Genomic DNA, 26,429 nt, shown 5'->3' with positions numbered 1-26,429 from the left:
GTTTCTGTTCCATTATTTCTTCCTCTTACCACTGAAGGGTGTGAGAGCAAACAGACTGTTTGCCAGGTAGGTAGGCGAGCACCTCCCCGGCCTTCTGAGTGCTTAAATTTTAGTGTCTGCTTTGAAATTTTGTTTCATCCCTCCTCTAATTCCTTGTAGGTATATTGTACATAGCTCCTGAAATAAGACTGCAAATAAAAAAAAAAAAAGACTGCAAATTATAAGAGTAACTTTGATCTTTCTGTCCCAAAAGTCACATAAAATATTCTGTAAAGTTCTCTACTGACTCCGGGAGGTAGATCCTCAAAACTTTGACTCCTTTAACACTTGATTGAGACCGCAGTATTGTATAGGGTGGAAATCTCCTGTCATTATTAGCTTATTTTTTTGAGATGCTACTCAATGATTGAAGCCTTTAGGTCTCCAGGTAAATCACTTACCACCCTCGTATTAACTTATCTTTAAAATGGAGGGCAGGATGGAAGAGGCCACATTATGATTATCAGTAGTGTTTCACTTCTTTTTTTCTTTTCAAGAATGATTTCTATAAAAAATATATTTTATTTATTTATTTATTTATTTATTTATTTATTTATTTATGAGAGAGAGAGAGAGAGAGAGAGAGAGAGGAAGAAGCAGGCTCCAAGCAGGGAGCCCGACGTGGGACTCGATCCCGGTTTATTTATTTATTTATTTATTTATTTATTTATTTATTTATTTTAGAGACCCGATCCCAGGTCTCTAGGATCACACCCTGGGATGAAGGTGGTGCTAAACCACTGAGCCATCCAGGCTGCCCTAGTGTTTCATTTCTGAGGTAATTTTGTGTATTCCCATCAGAAATATTTATCCCACTGGCATTTTTAAATTCCTTTTCTCCATTCTTCATCATCCCTCCTCTCCTCCACATAGGTTACAATTCTTTTTGAGGTTAGCAGTTTCTCTGGTCTATAGAAACCTCTCTACCTGAAAGGTGTATTTGTGTGTTTATGCAAGATTTCATCAAGGCATTGCCCCTGCCCCACCAGTGATAGAGGTACAGTCAGAATCTTAGATGCGGAATCATTTGAAGGAACTAATAGTATCCAATATCATCATCAGGCTGTAACAGAAGTATCAAGTAACCAAAATTCTGTTTAATCTGCCTATGAAGGAGAATTATCAAAGGTAGTGTGAATCAAGAAAATGATGTGGAACACAGATTTACAGTGTTTTTTGTTTATTTTGTTATTGTTTTGGAGATCCAGGTTAGTGGGAGAATGATAATGTAAAAAAGTAATAATACAGGCAATAAACTGCAGCGATAAAATCTATGGCCACTATTGATGTTGCTTCATTTAAAACTTTCTGTTCTGTTGACAGACTGCCATCAAGAATAACCCACGGAAATGCCTGTGCAGTGTAGGAGATGGAGAAACTGTAGAGTTTGATGTGGTTGAAGGAGAGAAGGTGAGAGAATATTGTGGTTGGGTCTCAAAGTGTGCAGGCACATAGTCTTATTGCATAATAAATAGTCTCCCAGCCCCTTATGAATGAACTTGCCTTTGATTTTTGATGGGAAGGAGTGACGTTTCAGTAGAAAATTTTGGATTGTTGAATATCATTATAAACATTCTTTGACTTTGATAAAAGGGCATTTTGATTTCTCATTTAATACAGGCCTAAACCTGTTTGGTTATGGAGGGAAAAGCTATTTTTTGAAAATTGAAAGGACTTTCTTTTTGTATTAACTGTATATTCAAAGGAAGATTAAGAATAAGTTTTATAGGAGTGCTTTTGTGGTTCAGTTGGTTAAGTGTCAGGTCAGGATCTTAGGGTCCCGGATAGAAGCGTACTTGACCTACATTATTACATTAGTTTCAAGTGTACACCATAGTGATTCAGCATTTCTATACATTGTGAAGGTTCACCAAGAAAAATTGAGCTACCATCTACAGCAAACAAAATGGTTGCATATTATTAACTGCTTTCCTATGTTCTTGTATGTGTATATCTTGTATATCTTATGTATACGTATATCTTGTATCCTTGTACCTTATATTTTTTAAATATACTCTTGTACATTTTCAATTGCTTTGAATCCTATTTGACTATCCTTCCATCCCCTGCCTTCTGGCAGGCACTGGATAACTAGGTCTGTTTTGTTTTGTTGGCTCATTTATTTTGGTTTTTGGATTTCACATACTTTTGAAATCATATGGTATTTACCTGTCTCTGATTGACTTATTTCAGTCAGCATTGTACTCTCTAGATCCATCTGTGTTGTCTCAAATGTCAAGATTTCCTTCTTCTTTAGTGTTATATAATACTCCATTGTCTATACACACCACGTCTTCTTTGTCCATTCCTCTATCCATGGCCATGAGGATAGCTCCTTCCATAGCTAGGCTTTGTAAATAACGATGCAGTGAACATTAGGGTGTAGGTATCTTTGCAAAATAGTGTTTTCATTTTCTTTGGATAAATACCCAAAAGGGAAGTGCTGGATTGCATTGTAGTTGTATTTGTAATTTTCTGAGGAACCGCCATGCTGTTTTTTATAGTGGCTGTGCCAGTGTGCATTCCCACACATTATTCCCACACATTATTGAGATGAATAGAATTAATACCTAGTAAATCATAGGAGGTCCTCTTTACTTGGTTTCCTTGTCACTGGACACCACGGTAGCCATGCTGGCCAACTAGACCACCTTGGCCACCTGAGCTCTGTTGCCCTGCTAGACTCTGTGGACCATCTGGATGACCTTGAGTCCCTGGATGATGTAGGCCAACTGGGCCCTGTTGGCATGCTGGACGCTGTGGGCCAACTGGACCACCTTGGACTCCTGGACGTTGTTGGCCACCTGGGCCTTGTTGGACTGCTGGACCCTGTGGGCCACCTGGACCACCTTGGCAACCTGGTCTCTGAGGACCTTGTTGGCCTCCAGGACAATGTGGGCAATGTGGGTGATGTGGGCCACTTATGTTAAATAGAGTGGCCTGGTCTCCCTGGACACCATGGTCATGAGGCTTCTTCTGTTGTCCATTGTGTTTGTCTTCATCTTTGCTCGCCTTGCCATTCTGATCTCCATTTTCTTCTTGAGGTTTCACTTGTGATTCCGTGGGGTTTTCTTTCAACAATTCATCATCTACATAGGCAGGAAAGCACAGATCCTTAAGGAACAAGTGAAAATAAAGTTTAGCTACAAACTTCAACGAAAAAGCATGAAAGTACAATACCCTAAATGGAGTTAGAAATAAGATATTACTGGTTTCTGTGGTACTAGGTAGTGACCTGGGCCTAGATCCCAGAAGAGAAGAGGCAGAGAGATCCCTGCTTTGTGACAGTGCATGTACTTGGCTTAGCAGGTCTTCTTTGTCCACTCGCCATTGATTTTGCCTCTTAAAAGCTTCTGCTTCTTCTCTATTGCCATCCATTCTAAACTTGCTGTGATAGACATCAAATCATCTATAATCATCAGATATCTCTGATATCTGAGGAAAATCACCCCTCAGGTTCACTGTGTCTACCTATACCTGTGTATGATATTTTGACATGATCCTTTGTTTTTTTGTTTTTTTTTTTTTTTTTATTAATTTTTATTTATCCATGATAGTCACAGAGAGAGAAAGAGAGAGAGGCAGAGACATAGGCAGAGGGAGAAGCAGGCTCCATGCACTGGGAGCCCGACATGGGATTCGATCCCGGGTCTCCAGGATCACGCCCTGGGCCAAAGGCAGGCGCCAAACCGCTGCGCCACCCAGGGATCCCTGACATGATCCTTTGAATGAGGAGAAATGATCAGATCCCTTGCCCTCACAATGGTCCAACAATCCTAGAATACCTTTCCTGCCCTATCATCTGTCACCTTCTACAAATTGTGAAATCTGTGGCAAAAAAGGTGTCAGTACAGTATACCCTCTAGTATTTCCTTTTGCACATTTCTGGTATGTATAATGGAGCACAAGCCCTCTCCATCTCTCTCTCTTTCTTTCTTTAGAAATCTCTACAACCCTGTGCAGATCTCAAACTCCCAACTCTGAGATCAAGAGTCACTTGCTCTACCAACTGAGCCAGCCAGCCTGTTCTACAATTTTAAATAGTATTTTAGAGTAATCCCTTACCATCTGTTGCATCTTCTTTCAACCATTTCTTTGTATTCTCCTAGCTGTTACTCTTTTTTTATTCATGGGACACGCACAGAGAGAGAGAGAGGGAGAGAGAGAGAGAGGCAGAGACACAGGCAGAGGGAGAAGCAGGCTCCATGCAGGGAATCCAACGCGGGACTCAATCCCGAGTCTCCAGGATCATGCCCTGGGCTGAAGGCGGCGCTAAACAGCTGAGCCACCTGGGCTGCCCAGCTGTCACTCTTATTATCATTCTCCTCAGGTTTCTATGCAGACTTTATTGAATGCCCAAGTAGTATAATTTCACCTTTTGCTAGACCAAGCAGAAAAGACACAGCCTGAGTTCTCAGGCCACTTACTCCTTATTGTTGACAGATTAACAAAGAAATTCATGCCTCACATTGTTTTTCAAAAATCTCTCTGTTGCTCATAGATTAAATAACAAATTCACTTTGCCATTTGTAACACCCTTCACATGATGAAACTAACCCACATGTCCAGCTCTATCTTCCTAGATTCACTTCAACCTTACTGATTATTCAGTGTTTCTAGATTATCCCAAATAGTATGTGGAGAGATTTAGCCTTGCATTTCACTCTGCTTTCCCCTGGGCCTTCCCACTCCACGGTCCAGACCACCTGGCATACCCAGTATGCCTCTCCTCTCTTCTCCCCTGTTCTGAGCTCTGTAATACCTTCTTTTGCCCCATTTTTGACTGTGATCATTGTTATGTGCAAGATAATCTTGAACATAGAGAGTGAATCTCAAATAATGTTATCAAAATAACTTCTTAATAACCTTTTATAGATCCTTCTTAAAGTATCTATCTATGCCTTTCAGAAAAGTCAGTAACTACCATTTTAGTATTTTGAGGAACAACCTTGTCTCAGCGGATGGTAACAGCTTTAAAACTCAAGGATTCCACAGGCATTTCATGTCTTTAAGATTCCAAGTTTTCGAATTAGGCTCTTTCTATACAATGACAAAACATTTAATAAGAAAGTATCATTTTTTTTTTCAATTTTTCATCATTTGTCTGATAAGAGTCCTAATATCTGGCTATTTGTAGCCATCGAAATACTCATCTGGATTTTGACTTTATATCTGAATATTTGGTACCTTCAACATATGCCATCCATCTTTTCTGTTAAAAAGAGCCACAGATCCACAAAGAATTAACCTTTCTGGTTTATTATGTACATTTCTCCAACATTGCCTGAAAGTACCCATTTCTAGGACTTTCTGGATTTCCTATATATGCATGCCTGCCACAAGTTTCCCTAACCAGACATAGAAGTATTAAAAAAAAAAAAGATAATACAATGGAGAGAATTAATAGGACCTAAATACTTTCTAAATTTTGTGAGATAAAGAAAATGTAATACAAATTCATAATATTTGTATATAGGCCTGTGTTTGATGACAAGGAAGTGAGAATCTAGATGAATTTTAGAATATTCAATCAACTTAGATGATTATTTTCACACAAATAGAGTGAATAAGTGAAAATTCATGCTTCCAAAAATAGCAAAGTTCAATCCAAGAAGATATTGACTTGACATTTAGGCCTCTGATTTCAGAGAGATATTTGCAGGCAGTGGAAAATAGAAACTAAAGTTTTCTCCTCTTTGATGAACCTATTCTTGGAGTATCAAGCACTTGAACTCTGAGATAGCTCAATTCAACCTTACTCTTTTCTATGAATCTTACCTGCATGCTTGCATGATCTTCTATCTCCCCAATTTACCGTCATCGATGTCCCTGAGCAGACCCCAAGGCCAGCAAAGCCATTGACGGCAAGAGCAGTAGCATCTTGGTAGGAATCATGGTGTCTCTCTCTCCCTCTCCTGATGCTGCAGGAAACTCAGACACACTCCTGGACAAAGTAAATTAATTTATCATTAGCTGTGCTCAGACATGGGTTTGTTAAAAGTTGGAGACTCAAAGTAGTACAATCCTTTGTGTCCAACAAACTGCAAAATATTAACAGAGGCAAAAAGTCTTCTCCTTTCTTTGGCCATAAATTCAAGAAGTAACAAGAATTTTCTGATCACTCTTAGCAAAGTACCTGGCTAAGTGGGGATAAAAACATTCCCTCCTTCCATATAAATTCAGACTGTATTCTTTCTGAAAATCAATGTTTGCTTTGTAAGATGTGAAAGATATGCTCCCTGGACTGGAAGGAAAGAAGACATTCTTCTCATCAAAGACAGGGAATTTGGGCCTGAGTGGTCTATATAAACAGTGTTCGAGTAGTTTTTATCTTCCTAGTCACTTCTTCACCCCTTATGTATTGTATCCCACACTCCTCTGTCTTACAGATTCCTTGCAAATGTATGGTTTATTTGTCTAAGATATACAAGCTTCCTGCTCTGCTCATTCCTGTAGCTCTTCATTCCCTGAAGCAGCCCCAAGAAGCTGCAGATAGGGATCCCTGGGTGGCGCAGCGGTTTGGCGCCTGCCTTTGGCCCAGGTTGCGATTCTGGAGACCCAGGATTCGAATCCCACATCGGGCTCCCAGTGCATGGAGCCTGCTTCTCCCTCTGCCTGTGTCTCTGCCTCTCTCTCTCTCTCTGTAACTATCATAAATAAATAAAAATTAAAAAAAAAAAAGAAGCTGCAGATAAATCCTATGTTGAAAGGGATAGTGTTTCAGAGGAAATGGGGAGTCCTTCTTAGGACCATTGTGCCAAAGGTAGCAGACATGAAAGAATTAAATGAAAAAGAGATCTGAACATAGAAAAAAAGTTAAACACTATCTACCATCGAACGTGTGTGCGAATACGTCTATCTGACATTCAAGGCTCTCTCCACCATCCACTACAACCACCAATACCTCAGAGACAAAGTAAATTTTAAGGATTTCTAACTCATCCATTGGAATCAGACAAGAACTTTGTATGTCAAGCTATCTGTATTTTGAATGCCATACGTCTAGAAAGATCAGTTGACTCCATTGGCCAAAATGAATCTGCTCCCTTGCCAAAAGCACTTGGTTTACTCTATGACCTTCTTTCCTGTTTTATTGAGAAGAACATGAGGAAACACAGAGCAAGCGAAACTCTAGCACTTTGAGAGATCACATTTCATCCTGTTGCTTTGAAAGTGAGGTCCCATTTTAAGCAACCTCCAGATTCAATCTTTTTCACAAATTTTCAAGCATTTTCAAATATTTTCAAATAGTTGGAGACCATGCAACTCCCTTGGTAAATAATCTTACAGATAAAATTTCAAAGTCTATATTAGGGCATCCATTAACATGATCAACATAGAAGAGCTTTAATCCATTTTCTCTTATGCAACCCTTCAGAAGCTTGCACAGGGAAATAAAATGGAAGGGTATATAAATAGCAAATGTCTTATTTTCTGTGTTCTGGTGCTTTGACATCTGTAGGTTTGCTGGCCCTGGAGGGACTGTACCTGCCAGGGTCAGTAAATCTCTAGAGAGTAAATAATTCACCCACTGAACACACTATTCAATGTAAACCAACAGAGAGCCCCTACCTGCCATCTTTTCCTTTATTGGACCCTCACATTCAGGACTAGTATTCACCTGACCTAATCACCCCAAGGCCAGGTACCCAACAATTAGGGACAGACCTTAGGTGCCAGAGCCAGCTGAAATCATTCACACTAGCCTCTCCTAAACCTGCTTACCTTTATTTCTTCCCACTTTATTTTTTATTTTTATTTTTTAATTTTTATTTATTTATGATAGTCACAGAGAGAGAGAGAGAGAGAGAGAGAAGCAGAGACACAAGCAGAGGGAGAAGCAGGCTCCATGCACCGAGAGCCCGATGTGGGATTCGATCCCGGGTGTCCAGGATCGCGCTCTAGGCCAAAGGCAGGCGCCAAACCGCTGCGCCACCTAGGGATCCCTATTTCTTCCCACTTTAACCACACTCAGATTCTTGCCCACGGTGCCCTTCCCCTCTGGCCCCTGACCCACTTCAGTGCTTCTCCACGTGGCCATCCACTGGCAAGAGGTACCTCTTGCTCTTGGTATTTGTGAGTCTAACAAACTCTCTTTCAGTGGCCTCATCTCCTGAGCCTAGGAATGATTCCATAGGAATCAACTGTATCAGGAAGGGCCTGAGGAAGAGCTAGTAAAACAGATTAATTAGAAACAACCAAATAGCAAGGATAAACTTAGAAAACAGTAATGTCACCACACCAGAATAGAAAAAAGTTTCCAAAAGAAGTCGATGAACAACAGTGTCAAATACAAACTCATTTTGAGGCTCACTGAAAGCTAGTCTTAGTAGAGAGCTGGCACTGGAAACCGGACTGCTACTGGTTGGGGAGTAGTGACAGAGTTGATTCTAGAAATGAATGAGAATTGTTCAAGAAGTTAAATAGTGAGCTGATTCCCAGCTAGCCTGAGGATTAAGGAGGTTTGAATAGGGAAAAAAGGCAGTTGCCAAGGGAAGAATATAATTAGATATGAGTCAGGGAAAATCTAATTGCACAGCCAAATATAAAGCTTAGACCCTGGTGTCTCAGGTGACTTCCTTAGAGGGAAAATCCTGTCACATTTGGAGCTAGTTTTCATTCTACCTCAATGATGCATCTAGGTGTGACTCTTGCATCGTGCATGATGCTAGAATGCCACTCTGTGGTCATTGTTTGAACTGCTCTGTACTATCTGCTTTATGTATGATGCATTGGATTTTCAAGAATTTTCATGGTCTATTTCGTTCTTAACTTGACTTCCTATTTGAAGGTTTTTTTGAGAAATACATAATGTGAAAACAAAATATAGGCCAAAGAGACAATACAATGTACAAAAATAGGAGGTAAAGTAGTATCAAAAAATGTGTGATGAGACCTACACATATAATTTGAAAAGTAAGTTGGTTATTTTGCAACAACACCTGAGGTTACCTTATAAAGTAAACCAACTTTTAATTGTGTTATAGTTTCTATGTTAAAAAGAAATACCGCATTTTAAAATAATGGAATTCATAAGGATAAAGAGGTTCAAATAAGATACAAGAGTTATTATCATTCTGTTCCAATCATTTCTCTCTTCATAGTTATTTTGATAACACACATAGGATAATAGTTGCAAGCCTAGCTATGGGAGAGTCACTCATGCACATAGACCCCATTTTTGCTCATTTCCCCTTGCCCCTCTTAATCTCTGTTTTATTCTAACAGCTTAATCCTTGCCTTAGTACTCCAGGTCCATAAGATACGTGTCACTTATTTCTATCAGATAGTCTTGCAGTAAAATGTTGAACGTAGTACTTCTTTACACACTACTCTACTAAATATAGTCAAGCCTTACCCTCCAGTGAAGATAATCTGTTCCTTGAGGGCTATAAGCTACATCCCATATTTCTTTTGTATCCTCTCTGGAAATACATCTTCAACTTAAAGCTCTTAGAGTGAAGATGCCTGGATTCTAAGATTATATTTCAAACAATGATTTCATCAAATTAATTATTTAAGTTTTCAAAAGTTTATTTTTATTGACCAAATGACCAGTATATCAACAAGAACCCTTGTCTTTTGATTGATTAATCCAATTACTCATGAGAAATACTATTTGAAATAAAACAAATTGATCCCCAAACTTTCAATAGTAGAGAACTAAAATAATAGGGCACAGTTCTCAGAAGGTAGTAAGAGGAAGTTTAGAAATGTTAATCTGTCCTAGTGATTAGAATAGTGAACATTATAAAAAATTAATAGATGGATCCAGAGACTTAAAGAACACAAATGAAGTGAGATCAGGGTTAAACAAATTATCAGCTGAGTAAATTATTCCTCATTATAGTTCTTTTGGAATTGGGGCTGAGATGTTAATCTAATTCTGTCACTTCACATTCTCTGTTTGCTCTCAGAAAAGGAAAGCAAAAATAATGACAGAGACAGTCTAGTTGCTAAAATGTCTGCTCATCAAAAGTTTACCATACTTTTTATCATATCAGACTTACCAAGCTTGTTCATTTGTCTTTTACTGGGCTGTGCTCAATGCCATCAGAATCACAAAGAAGAAAAGAAGAAGAAGAATTGAGGAGAAGACCAAGTACAAGAACAAGAAGAACAAGAAGAACGAGAAGAACAGGAAGAAGAAAGATCAGGACAAAAGAAGAAGGAGAAGAAAAATAAGGAGAGGAGGAAGAGGAGGTACTTTTCTTTAAATTACAGTTATATTCTTCTTTCTTCTGGAGAAATTTGGAGTTTTTCACTTCTAGAGTTCCTAAAGAGCAATAAGAGTTTGCTGCTACATAGGAAGAACCTCCAGTCTTTCATTGGGTTGCTTCAACCAGAACATTTCCTCGATAGGATTTATCACTAATCTCATTGTGTTCTTCTGTATTACTAAATGGTCAAATGATAACAGGTCTTCCACTGCCTTCCTTAATTGTGACAAGACTGACAAATAATGAAAGGTTAAGAAAATGCAAATGTAATTGCTTGATGACACAGAAACTATTTTTAGGGGAAAGATTTAGGAGGAACATTTTGATTTCTCAGTAGAGCCAAAGGAATGAGTAAGTAGTGCCAAGTCAGGAGTCGACAAAGGAGAGACCCACCTTATTATAAAATATCTATTTTAGAATTAATTTAGTTCATAGAGAATTAATAAGTGAAGATAATTTATGACATCAAATCCCCTTAGCAAAAATGTTGCAAGTGAGGAGGTGGACATTGTAGAGAGGGTCCAGAGAATCATGTAGTGGGGGATGGCCCTTTCCAGAGCACCTTGGAAGGGAAGTGAAAACAAACTAACCTCCATGGAGGAACTGACAGAGTTAAAAAAATTAAATAGAAGTTGGCTTTCTTGCACAAAGAACATGAAAGATCAGGTCCAATCATTTCCGCGAACTTAGGACTTGATTCCTCCATTTATTGTCCCTTTGAATTCGAGCATTAAAACCTAAAGAGCTGATGATGAGGAATGAGAAACAAATGTCAACATAACAATCCCAATTAAAAATATTTCTAAATCGGGATCCCTGGGTGGCGCAGCGGTTTGGCGCCTGCCTTTGGCCCAGGGCGTGATCCTGGAGACCCGGGATCGAGTCCCACGTCGGGCTCCCGGTGCATGGAGCCTGCTTCTCCCTCTGCCTATGTCTCTGCCTCTCTCTCTCTCTGTGTGACTATCATAAATAAATAAAAATTAAAAAAAAAAATTAAAAAAAAAATATTTCTAAATCTTAAAAAAAAAGCAACAAACCTAAAGAACTGAATGAAATGCTCCCTGAAGAAATGTTTATGTCATGCTGGAAGTCTGAACAGAGTTTCTAAGGATGGCAATTGCTATTTTGTCAATTGTCTATGGAAAATTACAAAACAAAACAAAAAAACCCCTAAACTACTCAAATCCAACCTATTTCGTATGCACTAGGGAAATGTCCGATTGGAAGAATACACCTAAAAAAGGAATCTTCTTTGGTTCTAAGGAACAGAATATAGGGGCAACATTTGTGCCCTGGAGACGTGTGGTTTCAAAATCTGTCTTCATCACTTACTATTTTGTAATCTGGGCAAAATAATGCAGCTCTCTAAGCCTCATTCATTTGTCTATAAAAGAGAAATAGGAGTAATTAGCTTATAATGTTTTGTGAGAATTGCGGGAGATGATACATATGAACATATGAAGTGCTTATCCAGGCCTACCTGAAAAGTTCAGTAAGTATGAATGGTGAGGAAGATGATGATAGTGACATGATATTTCTTAGGACATAGGAAATCTTTCTTTTAGTTTTAACATCTGGATGAAAGAGATTACCTCCCAACTACTGAGCATCTAATAATATATAAGGTATCTGTGGGGTGGAGATGGGTAGGTGGTGAATTGAGTTGATAAGAAAGTCATAGAGAAATTTGAAACAAAGATGTGAGCCAAGGCAATAAAGAAAGTGTGTTGAAAAAAAATAAAAAATAAAAAATAAATAAAAATAAAGTGTGTTGAGAGTAGGGGTGACATTGGCAGAGAAGCGTCAGAACTATCTCCTAAAGGAAGTAACATTGCAGCTATTGAGGAAGAAGACTTTCTTCTGCTCTTCAGTGCTCCTTCTAACTGAACTAAGAATCAAATATATGTTGTAACTGAAGCCTAAGGCTGCAGGAGCACTTGGCCATAAGGGTCCCAAGCAGATCAGGTTTGGAGACTTGCCCTGATAAAATCCAAAGTAAAATCCAAAGGCAGAGAAACGAGGGGTGATGAAACAAGAAAGGCATTTATTTCAAGGACGCCAACACTGGGAAGACACAGGCTAATGTCTTAATGATTGTCCCCAAAGTGCTGAAATTACATCTTGGTTGATATGAGGCAAATGTGGAACAAAGGTCAGTGGTTCTGCATGTGGGCAGTAAAGCTCAGCTATTTCATTGCCTTGGGGTCATTCATGCAGGGTCTTACTAGCATCAGGACTGGGGATAGTTTCTGTTCTCATCATAGGATGCTTTGCCTACAGAGCCTTTTGCCTGAATTAAAAGATATGCTGTAAAGAAGAAGTAAATCAGTTAGAATTTACAGATTACGGTCAAATCAAGGTAAAGTCTTCTGTCAACATGAGACAGATTAACAAGGGAAAATAAGATTTTATTTTCTACATATGGAGAATCTACTCAGAGAATTCCAAAGACAGGCAAAATGAGGTATACATGGCATTCTGAACTAAGAAGAAGGGAGTAGGGGTCTATGACTTCAAAGGGACAGAGTTCAATTTTGGTAGCTCTCTTTCTGGAGCAAGTCCTCTATCTCAGTTTTTCTTAGGCAGCTGACGGGGAGGGAGGTAAAGAGCTTTCCCATAATCTGCTGGTTTTGATTGCTTTTTAACTCAAAAATAAACCTTATGTCAAAGATTTTCCGCTTGGGTGGTCTCCCCTTGGTCCTACACAGGCAACTGTCTTTCTGTTTCTATTTTTTATGCAAAATAAGGGTAGAAATTAGAAAACAGGCTGATCAGGGTCAAGAAGTATGTTCAGAGCAGTCTAGTATTGAGGTGAGGTGGGCAGCTGGTAGGTCACAGAGGCAACTGCAAGGGTGACTGGAGAGCTTCAGAGATCAGTGACCATATGAACATGCTGGGATGTTTAAAGCAACACAAAAGGAGCCCCAGCAGGTAACTGAAGAATAGTTATTAGAAACGTGGACCCATTCCACACCATAGTTTCCCTACCATCTTTCCTTAAATTCTGCATTCTTATATTGATGTGGCCCTGTAGGTGAATTCCTATGGTTATCGAAGCTTAATACAAATATCTATCTGAACCTTTTCATTTCCTTTGCTGTTTAAACAGCAACATTTAGTAAGCATTTACATATGACATGTACTCTCTTAAGGAATTTGTAAGCTTATCTCATTCAATCTCTACCAAATCATCATAGGTATGTACTATTATTTTTCTCTTTTTGCAAATAAGAATACTAAAATCTATGCAAGGTCAGGCAGCTAAGGATTAGTAGGACTCAGGAAGTCCAATTTCAAAACCCACAAGCATCTTAGCTCTTACCCTGGTTATGTTGGGTTCCTGATTAGAAGATAAACTGGAAAACAGTAAAGGAAAGAAAACTAGTATTTCTTAAGCAGCTACTCACTGCTGTATCACTTAGGCTTTGTAGAAACCACTACAGCTTGGTGAAATGTTCTCCCATTTAATGTGTAAGGAGACTGAAGCTCAGAGTTGTCCAAAGATATATCCAAGATATTTGTGATTTGTTAAACTTCTTTCTATTCCTATATAAATGCCCATGGCTTTCTTAAGAGAAGATTCAGACTAGCCATTTCACTTTTTTTAAATTAGTTAGTTTGTTTATGTATGTATGTATGTATGTATGTAAGTAAGTAAACTCTACACCCAATGTGGGGCTCAAACTCACCACACCAGATCAAGAGTCACATATTCTTGAGACCAAGCCAACCAAGAACCCCCGTAAGTCATGTATATGAAAGAAAACACTAAGCAACAGGCTGTGGTGCATCGCCCTGAACCTGACACAATTAAATTAAAAATTATTTGTATTTTATTTTAGAAAATTGTAGTGCTGTTAACATCCAAACAGTAGAAGGGTAAGAAGTAAAACAGAAATAGAAGGAGGCGGAAATCACAGGCCTAGCTTAACACCCCATTTATCCAAGACCAATTTAAAAGAGCCCTTACTCTAAGACGACCCACCTCCGAATTCCATCATCTTTGGGTTAAGTATTTCAAGATAGGAATTTGAAGGGACACAACCACTCAGGACACAGCCATTTGGTAACAACCTACTTGTAGTCCATGAACCCACTGATGCATATCTGTTCCATCTCAGCCATCTCCCTCTAGAACCTCTCAACAACAAAAACAAACAGAAGACCTGTCCTCTTCACAATAGAGAACACGTGTCCAAGGACCTGACCTTTTGCCTGTCAGATGCTTTGTTTCCCTCTCTTGAATAGTAAACGATAAAAATGATAAAATTTTGTTTTGACTCTTTAGTAGAAACCATGGATATTCTGCTATGACATTTGTTTGCAGTTTAAAAAGCAATTTTTAGGACCCCTGGGTGGATCAGGGGTTGAGGACCTGACTCTTGATTTCAGCTAAAGTCATGTTCTCAGAGCTGTGAGATGGAACTCCATGTTGGGCTGTGTGCTCAGTGAGGATTCTGCGTGGGATTCTCTCTCTTCCTCTCCCTCTGCCCTTCCCCTCATTCATTGTCTCTCTCTTTCTCTCAAATAAATAAATAAATCTTGAAACATAAAAGCAATTATTTTCCAGAGATGCATTTAGTAAGGTAAAATTGTAGTTGCTATAATTGACCTTGAGTGTTTAAGTCTTTTGAGTAGTACATTGTCAAATGATTTCATGCACTAAAGTCCTTAGTATAACTCTAATGATTTTGTTTTAGTAAAATTGTTTTTTTTAAGATTTTATATGTAAGTAACCTCTACATGCAGCGTGGGGCTTAAACTCACAAACCTGATATCATGACTCGAGCTGAAATCAAGATTCAGATGCTCAAGAGTTGTGTGCTCTTCCAAATGAGCCAGGCAGGGGCTCCTAGTATAATATTTTTTAATCATTTGCTTCCTTTTCTGATATGTAAGCTTCACGAGAGATGGAGCTTGTTCAACATTGTTCCCCTGACCTATTTTATATTGTCTAGAATCTAGGTTAAGCTAGCATGGAAATGGTTAGACGATACTTATATACTGTGTATATATTTGTACTTTTGGGGAGTTCTCCTTTTTTCATTCTAATCTTATCCCTAATTCAAAAGGATCTTTAAAATTAATCTAGGGTACCTGGTGGCTCAGCCAGTTGAATGTCTGATCTTGATTTCAGCTCAGGTCACGATCTCAGAGTCCTGGATTGAGCCTCACAGTGAGCTCTGTGCTGGGCATGGAGCCTGCTTAGGTTTCCCTCTCTCCCTCTCCTTCTGGCCCTCCCTAAATTGCAGTGTACCTGTGCACTCTCTCTCTCTCTTTCACTCTCTCTCTCTCTCAAAATAAATTAGTCTTACATATAATGATACAAGGTAGTAAAGGATGCTGAATGTGGATGTCTGAGTGGCTCAGGCAGTTAAGTGGCTGCCTTCGGCTCAGATCATGATCCCAGGGTCCTGAGGATGAAGCCCATATTGGACTCCCTGTTCAGGGGGAGTTGGCTTCTCTCTCTCCCTCTGCCTCTCCCCCAGAGAGGAGAGTGCGTGCTCTCTCTCTCTCTCTCTCTTACATTCTCTCTCAAATAAATAAAATCTTAAAAAAAAAAAAAGATTCTGGATGTGAGTTGAAAATAGTAGCTACAATGATAATGACAACGATGATTTATTCAGCACATATTATGTGCCTGGGATGGTTTCATTTTCTTTCTGTCTAATCTTCACTAAAATAATTTGAGGACAATATGCCAATTAATAATATTTGCAGGTGAGAAACTAGGAGGTGGGGAAATTAAATCATTTTCTAAGGGGATGCAACTTGTCTGTAAATTGAGGGGAAATTTGTACCCAGACTGTCTGGCGTTAGATTTTGTGCTTTTACTAGCTGTGTTATGTTGAGCATTGAGTGTTACCCTGCTGTGAACCAATAATGTAAATCCCAAGTAATACTTGGACATATTTTTCTCAACTTGAAGTTCTACTGATTATTATCTACTTGTGGAAGGAAATAGGTGAAATAATTGTAAATTGCACTTTTAGTAAGTGGAAGATGAAGTCAATTATATAGGAAGATCTCTGATAATTATTCAGTTTTACTCAGTCCAGCATTTCCCTGATCTATGTACTCATCAGAGATTGCTGGATACAAATATCCTTTCACCTAGCTATTGTTAGTGTGGTTTCTTAACAGTTGAGCAAATAACAAATACTAGGAATGAGAAAACAATTAATAAGTGATATTAATAATTAGTAGGTGGGTATTAGTAAGAGAATCTGAAAAAACAACAAAATTCACTTCATGGCAAGTCTTGAAAAATGAACAAAACCTAAGGAATAAATTCGTAACTGTACCAGAGAAAAGAATGTCCTCAGGAAAGCAATACTGTTTACCTATGTCTAAAGGATAGAAATCAGACAGGATTGAATTGCGGAAGGAAATTTGGTACAAAGACACCACATAAAATGGCAGATATGGGTGACTTCTATTACTTATAAAGACTTCTCTAACTCATAAGTAATGAAAAGAAAGAGGAAAAGGGAGCCAAGGACATTCAGAGGGGTGACTGGATAGAGAAGGAATGTAAGCAGTCAGGCAGGTTGGCCCTGATACCACGCCTCCTGCGCACACACACACACTCCCACACTCACACACAGAGTCAAGCAGTCCACGGTTCAGCAACTGCTTCCAGACTGAAGAAGCCAGTCTGCAAAACTGAGTCACAGAGTCATTATAAGTTCCAGGTGGCTGGCAACACTCAAAAGGAAACGGACATTCTAGTAAGAATAACAGGAAGATTCTTTGTTGGTAGATTCCAAGTGTCCCTACTCCAACATTGGAAGCAGGTGACAGTGAATTTGAAAAGTGTCCACACTCAGGAAAAGGCGAATTCTCAAATGCAAGATAAGCTTACAACCAAGACCAATGAAACACATAGAAAAAAACAGTTTCCTTAAAGGGAGGCACCAAATAAGACAGCAATTTTAAAAAATGATTAAACAAAAACAGGCGCAGATATTGAAAAAGAAAACAAGGAAAGCGTCAAATAACAAAGGTGATATAATTGCACTTACTAGAAATGCAAGAGAAATCCAATGACAGGAAATTTCAAGGTAATAAACAGATTTGCCAGGTAAAAGATTACGAAAGGATTTAAACTACTTTCTGGCACATAAAGTAGTTTACACTGACTGTGTAAGTGTTCACTGTTTCAAGGGCAGTAACTAAGCAAAAATGAAAGTTTCAAAAAACCAATTATGAAACCTTAAAAGTGTAAAGGTTTTAAAAGAAGATCATAAAACTTCCTGAAGGACATAACAAAGATGTACAGAAATGGAATGATAAACCATGTTTAAGAATGACAAGAGTAAGTTATTGCAAAGATATTAAGTCTTCCTGAATTTTTCTATTAAGTTAGTGAAGTCTCAATCCAAAATCAGGATAGATTTGCTCTGTGAGATTTGAGCCATCATTGTGCACATGGAAAGCAACCAACCCTATTCGAACAGCTAGGAATTCTAGATATGATACAAAAAAGTTTTTTCAGTGCATTCCCGAGCTGGCCAAAATCAAAGGGAATGTTAGAGATTTAACAGAATTAAGCAAAAGGAACAATCCACAGTAGGAGAAACTGCGATCTGCCTTAAGGATATCTGTCCAACCAGATAATAGCCCATGAGAAAAAAGAACAGACAAAAAACTGAATACTCACTCAAGTTTCCTAATATTGAACAATCATTATTCAAGCTGGAGGATAATTCATGGACAAGAACCCCTTAACACATACGCAGACACCTGGAACAGAAAAGCTACCTTCTCATTTTGAGGGGAACTGCAAAGAAACAAACATTAAAGCAGTAACAAACCACTCTTCTCAGAAAAAAAAGGCACAGCAGCCTTATAGATTTGAACCTTGGAAATGAGGGGAGAGAGGGAAAGAATCTCCACTGTGAATTCATAGCCCCAACTCAGTCTTCAGAAATGTTTGTCACATTTAGTTCTCACAACCTCAACCTGAGGATTTAATTTAAGGTGATGCCATCATTTGCAGCAGAAAAGCAAAAAAAAGAAACCCTTTATGAGAGAAAGCACTTGAACACAGATCCTAACTCATAGGTAAACTACTGGGAATTGGAAATTATGGAAGAAGTCAAGCTCTCTACCTTTGTCTCAGGCTTGCTCCTCTGCCCCCTACACGCAGGTGCACCAATGAGGACCCTGCTGACACAAAACCAGTAGAACAAGAGGCAGTAATCTTAAATAGGTCAGAGGGGATTTTTCCTGCTTGCTTTGAAAACTGGAAATGTGATAGAAAAGGGAAATAAAAGAAGGGACAAGCAAAATGGAATGGGAAATGTGTATGGATCATGTATAGATTGGGAAATCAAGTAACACAATTAAGAATACATGATCTTTGCTTTCAAAGAGGGCACAGAGAAGCTAAGACATAATAATATCCAATTAAAATAACATATAAGCCAGAGCTATGAGTCCCCAAAAGAGATAACACTAGCCACTGTGGCCTGAAAGTCTCAAAAGAAGTAGCAGAACTTGAAATGTGCCTTAAAGAAATAGGATTTGCATAGCATGGGAGATGGGGAGGGGGATATCTCACAAAGTAGAAGGAATCCACAGACGTGAAAATTTGCAAATACTCACCAACGGATTGGGACAGTCTCTTAGACCATCACCCAAAATTTACATACACGGGCGGGCGCACGCCCGCGGACACACACACACACACACACACAGAAGAGTGTCAGCAAATGCTTGGATAGAAAGAAAATTGACAACACCCAGGAAACAACTAGAAGTGAATTTCATTAAAAAGCAACAATGCAAATATATTAACTGATGAATAAAGTACAGCCTATAAAATAATATGTAAAGAAAAACTAACCCTCAGCTAACTGCGGCTCTAAGCTTCTCCTATCCAATTGTGTAAGTGGGAAGAGTGTTCAGCTGGAAGTCAGGAGGCCTAAAATTCTCTTTCTGAGTTGACTCCTGGACATTCAGATTCCTTAGGGTTGAGCATTCGAGTCTAAACTGAGGAGGGGCCAGGTGTACAGAGGAGGATGGATGCTTTAAGGATTTCATTCCCTGACCCTGCTCTACAGACATCCCACCTCACAGACCACACTGGAAGGCTGCCTGTGCTCAGTCCTCCGATGCTCACAAGGGGACTCTCAGGAAGATTACAGGGACAGCAGTCCCCCTTTTAATTTCCCAGACTGTTTCACTACCCAAGACATCCACAGGGCGGCAGGAGCCCTGAACTAAAACTAAATTCAAAGCTGAATTCTAAGAAGCAGGTTTCTTCAATGGCTCATGTGTCCAGATTTCTCTTCCCCAGTTCTGATGACGTCACCCAGGCCAGAGGAGCTGAGAGAAGGAGGTTGCACACACAGCAGGATGGGGAGGACTCGCACCGTGGGACCAACTGCCCTCCAGACTTTCTGCCATCCTCACAGTCCAGCAAAGGAGACTTCACCATCCTCACCCTTATTTTGCAGAAGAAAGTAAGTAGGGAGAAACTAAGTAAAAACTCAAAGGGGATGGAGAGGAAGTGATGGAGCCAGAATTCAAAAGTTAGTGGCTCTGGCCAAAGTCCATGGTCCTTCCACCACACTTGTTGCTAGCTCAGAAAACAACCAATTTGACTAACACAGGGTTACCTTCCTTCCTCCTAACCAATTTCCTCATTGCTATAGAAATGAGATGTTCACTATTTTCTTTCTAACTGTAAGGACCTTTAGAAGAGTCCATTCAGTTTTAGCAGGGGACAATACAAATGACCCTCTGAACCACTATTACATAATAGTTTCATTGCTACAGCAATTTCACTTTAAGGTTTGTTTCAGGATCACTCGCATTTATTTCCTGCCACTTAAATGGGACAGGACACTTTTTTTCTTTTTTTAAAGATATTTTTATTTATTTTAGCGAGAAAGATTGTGTGAACATGGTGGGAGTGGGGTGCAGAGGGAGAGGCAGAAGCAGACCCCCCCCCCCCACTCCCCAAGCAGGCAGTCCATCTCAGGACTCATCCCAGGTCCCAGTCATCTCAGCTCCATCCCAGGTCCAGAATCAAGATCTGAGTCAAAGGCAGCCGCTTAACCAACTGAGCCATCCAGCACCCCAGGAACAGTTCTTCATTGGCTGTCATCTTGAGGCACTTTGAGTTAGAAATAACAGAATTTCATTCCAACTTAAAGAAAAGAGTGTATTTTCAATGGAATAAAGGTTCATTTCAAAGATCCCAGAGATAAGAAGTTCCTTTAGGTGATAGAAAAGATTGGAATCATTACCAAATCATTGATCAGAATCATAATCAAATTATTATGTCAAAACCTAAATGCTTGGGGTGAGTCTCCATAGGTTCTATGACTCTTGCTCATACTCATTGTCATTCTCCCCCATGTTCTCTAGGACATGACCTTCCTGACCTGTCTGAGCTATTTCCTCTTTCAAATCACTGGCTTTCTCCTCTTCTCAAGACTACCTAACTCCTGTACTCCTGACATCTTCAGCTCTTAGCAGAGACTAGCCCACAGTTTTTACTCTGACTCCCCACCTCTGAGAAAAAAACTCCACATGGTGTGACTATGGCTATCGAGTAAAGCACAGACAAGGGTAAAGCTTCCCATGGAAGGATGTTCTGAGTGGGGCAGAAACCCCAGAAGATGTGTGTTACAAGTGGAAAGATATCTTTCTAGGAAGTTAGAAAGGACATTAGGATGAAATTCTACACTGTATGGTAGGTCCAGATGTTCCCTCTGCTGATGGTGGAACTATCAGTCATAATTTAGGGGGGCACCTCGGTGGCTCAGCCAGTTAAGCATCTGCCTTAGGCTCAGATCATAATCCCAGTGTCCTGGGGTCAAGTCCTGAATCAATCCCAGCTGAGTGGGGAGCCTTCTTCTTCTTCTCCCTCTGCCTGCCATTCCCCTTGTGTGCACTCTCTCTCTGTCAAATAAATAAGTAAAATCTTATTAAAAATCATGATTTAGGGCAAATATTTTGGATTTTTTGTTTTTTAAAAAGATTTTATTTATTTATTCATGAGAGACACAGAGAGAGACAGAGACAGAGACAGGCTCCATGCGGGAAGCCCAATGTGGGACTTGATCCAGGAACCTCAGGACCACACCCTGGGCTGAAGGCAGGCGCCAAACCGCTGAGCCACCCAGGGATCCCCCTAGGGCAAAGATTTTGATAATTTTTCAGAATATTTGAAGTTAGGCCAAAATTAGGTAATTGCCAATTTATCCTTACAATATCTGTACCTCAGTCTGCATATTTTAAAATGAATACGGGTGCCTGGGTGGCTCAGTCAGTTTTCTGGCAGAGTCTGGCTTCAGCTCAGGACATGAACTTGCAGTCATGATTCCTCAGTCGTGGGACAGAGCCCTGCATCTGGTTTTTGCTCCGCGTGGAGTCGGCTTCAGGCTCTGTCTCCTTCTTCTCCCTCACTCTCTCTCTCTCAAATAAATATGATCTTTTTAAAAATGAGTTGTAAAAACAGAAATGTGCTTTAATGACAGATGGAGTAGAAATACACTTAAAATTACAAAGGGATGGAATCTCTGGGTGGTGCGGCGGTTTTGCGCCTGCCTTTGATCCATGGCACGATCCTGGAGACCCGGGATCGAATCCCACGTCGGGCTCCCAGTCCATGGAGCCTGCTTCTCCCTCTGCCTGTGTCTCTCTCTCTCTCTCTCTATCATAAATTTTAAAAAATTTAAAAAATTTTTAAAAAAATTACAAAGGGTTGATTTAAATTTGGTATACAGAAAGACTTCTGACTAAAGCTGGACTCAAAACAGGTTGTCACTTGTAGAGAATACCTCTTTCCTGGGAGATGGCCCTTGAATAGGAAAGTAGATCATGCAAGGATACCTAATATCCGAAGCAAGTCAATGAAATTTTAAGCAACATCTTTACGTTGCTTACAACCAACATTTATTCTTTTGAGTAAAAGAGAAATTGAGGTCACTGATATATTAGAAACGTGAGCTAATAAGAAAAGCTGAAACTTACATGCTCCTTCTATTCTACATCTGCGGTTCTCAAATTGTAGTGCGCTTCAGAATTGCCTGATGGCCTCATTACAACACAAATTGTGCCCGTTCCATCACTTCCCTGCCTCTCCAGTTTCTGGTTTTTCAGGTCTGGCTAGTGTCTGGTAATTTGTAATTTGCATTTCTAAGAAGTTCCTAGATGGCACCCATGTTACTGGTTCCAGAGACTGCACTTTGAGACCTCCTGCTCTAAACTCAAGATAAAAGAACATCTTCCGGGATCCCTGGGTGGTGCAGCGGTTTAGCGCCTGCCTTTGGCCCAGGGCGCGATCCTGGAGACCCGGGATCGAATCCCACGTCAGGCTCCCGGTGCATGGAGCCTGCTTCTGCCTCTGCCTGTGTCTCTGACTCTCTCTCTCTCATTCTGTGTGACTATCATAAATAAATAAAAAATAAAATAAAATTTAAAAAAAAAAAGAACATCTTCCTCTGTCCCCCATTCCTCTCCCCTCCCCTCCCCTCCCCTTTCTTTCCTTCCTTCCTGCCTTCCTCCCCTCCCCTCCCTTCCCTTCCCTTCCCTTCCCTTCCCTCCTTTTCCATGCTCACTTTAAAAAGTGCAGTGGTTGGGGTACCTGGGTGCTCAATGGATTGAACTTCTGACTCTTGATTGTGGCTCAGGTCATGATCTCAGGGTTGGAAGATTGTCTTCCTTGCTCTCCTTCTACCCCACCCACACCCCCGTCCTTGTGAGTGCTCTCTCTCTTACAAAAAATAGTAAGTTCACCAGTGTGGTATGTCAAGTGTCAGTCCTGGTCAGATGGCATGGTTTGGGGGCTTAGGTGATTAGGGGGAAAAAAAGGTGGTATTTTCTTTGGCAATGCATTCATGTTACAGCTAACAATCTGGAGAGCTTGTATGGACTCTGGAATTTAATGCAACTTTGTATTTGAGCATCTTCATTGGTGATTGTCTTACTATCTGTTTGCAGTTCGTGGTATGGTTCTCTCTCTCCGCACACTCACATACATCTGTGTGTGCAAAAGGTGTGCACACACAGAATGTGGCTTAAAATGTGTGCATACTTCATCCAGATCTAAGGGGCTTGTCCAGCTTCTTTTTTTTTTAGTTTTATTGAGCTATAATTGACAAATAAATTGTGAGATATTACAATCTACAACGTGATGTCGATATAGGTAGAGACTGAAAGATTCCTCCCATCTAGTTAGTTAACATATCCAGCACTTCTCATATTTATCTTCTTTGTGTGTGTGTGTGTGTGTGTGTGTGAAAACACTTAAGATCTACTCTCTTACTAATTTCAGTTACAGAGTACAGTTATTACTATAGTCCCCATGTTTTACATTCGATCCCTAGACTTTACTCGTGTGTAGCTGAAAGCTTGTGCCCCTTTACCAAATTTTCCCTAGTTTTCCACCCCCTTATCCTCGGGAACCACTTATCTACTCTCTTTTCTCCCATCCTGGGGGTTGCCTTTTCATTTTGCTGATGGTTTCCTTTACTGTGCAGAAGCATTTTAGTTTGATGTGTCTCACTTATTTATTTTGGCCTTCCCTTTTGCTGTCAAATCCAGAGTCTTCATCTAGACTAATGTCAAGGAACTTTGAGAACTTTAAGAACTCTTGCACTCAACTCAGGACAGAAGAATCACTTCTAACTGATATTTTCCTGGGCTCATACAGTTATACCAAACACAACCAAAGGTGCACTCAAAACCCTAGACAAACAAACAAACAGCAGATATGTTACTGCCTTACTTCTCAGGGTCCTGGTTGACCCAAATTGGACAGGGGGATCATGGCAGTCAGCAGAGTTAAATACATGTACACACACTCACAAATAATGTCCCAGATCCTCTCAGAGATGAAGGAAAGCTCAAAGCTGGTATCAAGGGTAGTACTAGACAAAAGGAAGAGCCAAGCTCTGAGTGTTGAGATTGTCACGGGTCTGTGAAGGATGCTGGTATAACGGAATTGAAAAAGAATTTGGTGTCAGGCCATCCAGGGTTTAAAGCCTAGGTCTGCCACTTACCAAGTATGAAATTGTGTGTACTGGATTTCATCATACCAAATAAAAGTGACTGTTGAGAACACAGTCAGGTAACATGTTAAAATGTCTGGCACACAGTGTGTATGCACACCTAATTGCCACCATATATTAGAGTCCTACTATGTGCGTGCCCCCCCACCCCCGCCATTGGGTGCTTTACCTTGTCTAGTCCTTTCAAGATCCCATCCAGTTAAGGTCATCATCCTCGTAATCATCATCATTCCTATTCTGCAAACAACAAAACAGAATCCCCAGATCACAGAGGTCAAAATGCAAAATAAAGCCTCATCTTATGAGGTCAGATGCTTGCCTTGCTACAAAGATGAGTTTTCTTCTCCCCTTTAGCTTTCTAACCTGGGATTGCCTGGCTGTGGTTAGGAACCAGAAGTTCTCAGTTAGTCGATTTCCAAGCCTCACTCCTAGCTTTCTTCTCCCTAAGCAATGTTCACTGCTCTAATATCTTAATCCGTCAAGATCCTGTTTGCAGACCTCATTAGGCAAAAATATGATTTGGGAAAAATTTACTTTTCATAACATGGTCTCCACTTTTTCCTACATTGCTCCAACAATCCTTCCATCTTTCGACTAATTGATTCTGTGCCCAAGGGGAAAAATATCTGAACCTAAACTTGTACAAGATTTTGCTCATCCTCTCTGCCTGATCAATACAAAAGAGCCAGTTTTATAGCAGAACCAGTCTGTATTGTATATTCAATGATATAAATGACATAAAGTATGAAAATGTATTTTCATCCTCCTTTGATTTCCCTGCATGAGGATATACTTGTCCAATGATACAACTCTCCCAGTTAAATATTATCTAATGTCATTTCCTTTATGACTTTTTGCCTTATTCCATGATTTTTCATAGCCCCTAAGTCCCAAAGCACTTTAAGTCACATCTTCTGGTTTATTCATGCCCAACTTTCTAAATTAAATGCTACTTTTTTCTCTTGCCTTCCGCTGGATTGTGATTTTTCTTTTAAAGATTTTATTTAATTATTTGAGAGAGAGATAGACAGCGAGCGAGCACATGTGTGGTAGGGAAGGGGCAGAGGGAAGGCTCTCTACCTAGCAGAGATCTCGATGTGGAGCTGGATGCCAGGACCCCAAGATAATGACCTGAAGGCAAGGCGGAGGCTAAACCCATTGAGCCACCCAAGTGTCCCTACATCGCGATTTTTCTTGAGACTGATAATTGATTTACCCATCACAGTTTTTTTAAAAAAAGATTTTATTTATGTATTCATAAGGCACACAGAGAAAGGCAGAGACATAGGCAGAGGGAGCAGCAGGCTCCATGCAGGGAGCCTGACGTGGGACTCGATCCCAGGACTCCAAGATCATGCACTGGGCTGAAGGTGGTGCTAAACCGCTGAGCCACCCAGGCTGCCCCTAATCCATGATTGTGAAGCATGTTTTTCTCCTACAGAACACAGATCCTTTCTAGTACTGTATTTTGGTTGTCATGTTTCTTCAGCCTTCTCTAACCTTGAATATTTTCACAGCTTTTCATGGTCACATGCCTGATTGCTTTATAAAATAAAGTTGACCTAGTTCTACAGAAAATCTGACCCCCTTTAACTGTTTAGAGAGACCAAGGAAAGGAACGGAAATTCATTGCAAAAACTATTCTGTGCCTTCCCCCGGTGTTTTCAGGCGCAGGTGTCTCATGCAGCCTAGTATCTGCCTCAACCTTTTAATGCATCATCACGGAATGTGTAGGGGTGAGTAGATGAGAATGGTGTGATGGGGCCACTATTGCAGAAATAGTCATACATACAGTGCAGGGATGTGAATTTCCCCTACATACTCCCCCTATACTTCCAGGCTGTACCTTTAGGTCTTCAGGTAAATCACTTACGAGCCTCATATTAACTTATCCTTAAAATGGAGAATAGGACGGAAGAGGCCACATTATGGCTATTAGTAATGTTTCGTTCCTGAGGTAATCTTGTGTATTCCCATCAGAAATACTTATCCCACTGGTATTTTTAAATTCCTTTTTCCATTCTTCATCATCCCTCCTCTCCTACACAGAGTTTACAATTCCTTTTTGAGGGAAGCAGTTTCTTTTTTCTATAGAAACTTCTCTATGTGAAATGTGGACTTAGTAGATTTCACCCCTGCC

At 40.0% G+C, this 26,429-nt stretch overlaps 1 protein-coding gene across 1 annotated transcript; it reads right to left on the bottom strand.

Annotated features, from left to right (window-relative positions):
* Positions 1-899: 899 nt before the first annotated feature.
* Positions 900-10,310, bottom strand: LOC119866423 (circumsporozoite protein-like). Its single transcript, XM_038576798.1, has 3 exons — positions 10,050-10,310; positions 5,818-5,983; positions 900-3,128 (listed from the first exon to the last, which is right to left on the bottom strand). The coding sequence occupies exons 2-3, from the start codon at positions 5,858-5,860 to the stop codon at positions 2,650-2,652; spliced, it is 522 nt and encodes a 173-aa protein (XP_038432726.1). The 5' UTR covers positions 5,861-5,983; positions 10,050-10,310; the 3' UTR covers positions 900-2,649.
* Positions 10,311-26,429: the final 16,119 nt, after the last annotated feature.

Source organism: Canis lupus, chromosome 27 (genome assembly GCF_011100685.1).
Source record: "Canis lupus familiaris isolate Mischka breed German Shepherd chromosome 27, alternate assembly UU_Cfam_GSD_1.0, whole genome shotgun sequence".
Classification (NCBI taxonomy): Eukaryota; Metazoa; Chordata; class Mammalia; order Carnivora; family Canidae; genus Canis; species Canis lupus.
The sequence above is the reverse complement of the archived record's forward strand: the minus strand, read 5'-3'. Positions and strand labels throughout refer to the sequence as shown.

Excerpts from the sequence above, each read along its gene's own strand:
- LOC119866423 (XM_038576798.1), bottom strand. The coding sequence starts at position 5,860 with ATGACGGTAAATTGGGGAGATAGAAGATCATGCAAGCATGCAG. Across the intron at positions 3,129-5,817 it reads AAGATCATGCAAGCATGCAG|ATGATGAATTGTTGAAAGAA; the intron begins GTAAGATTCATA and ends CTGCCTATGTAG.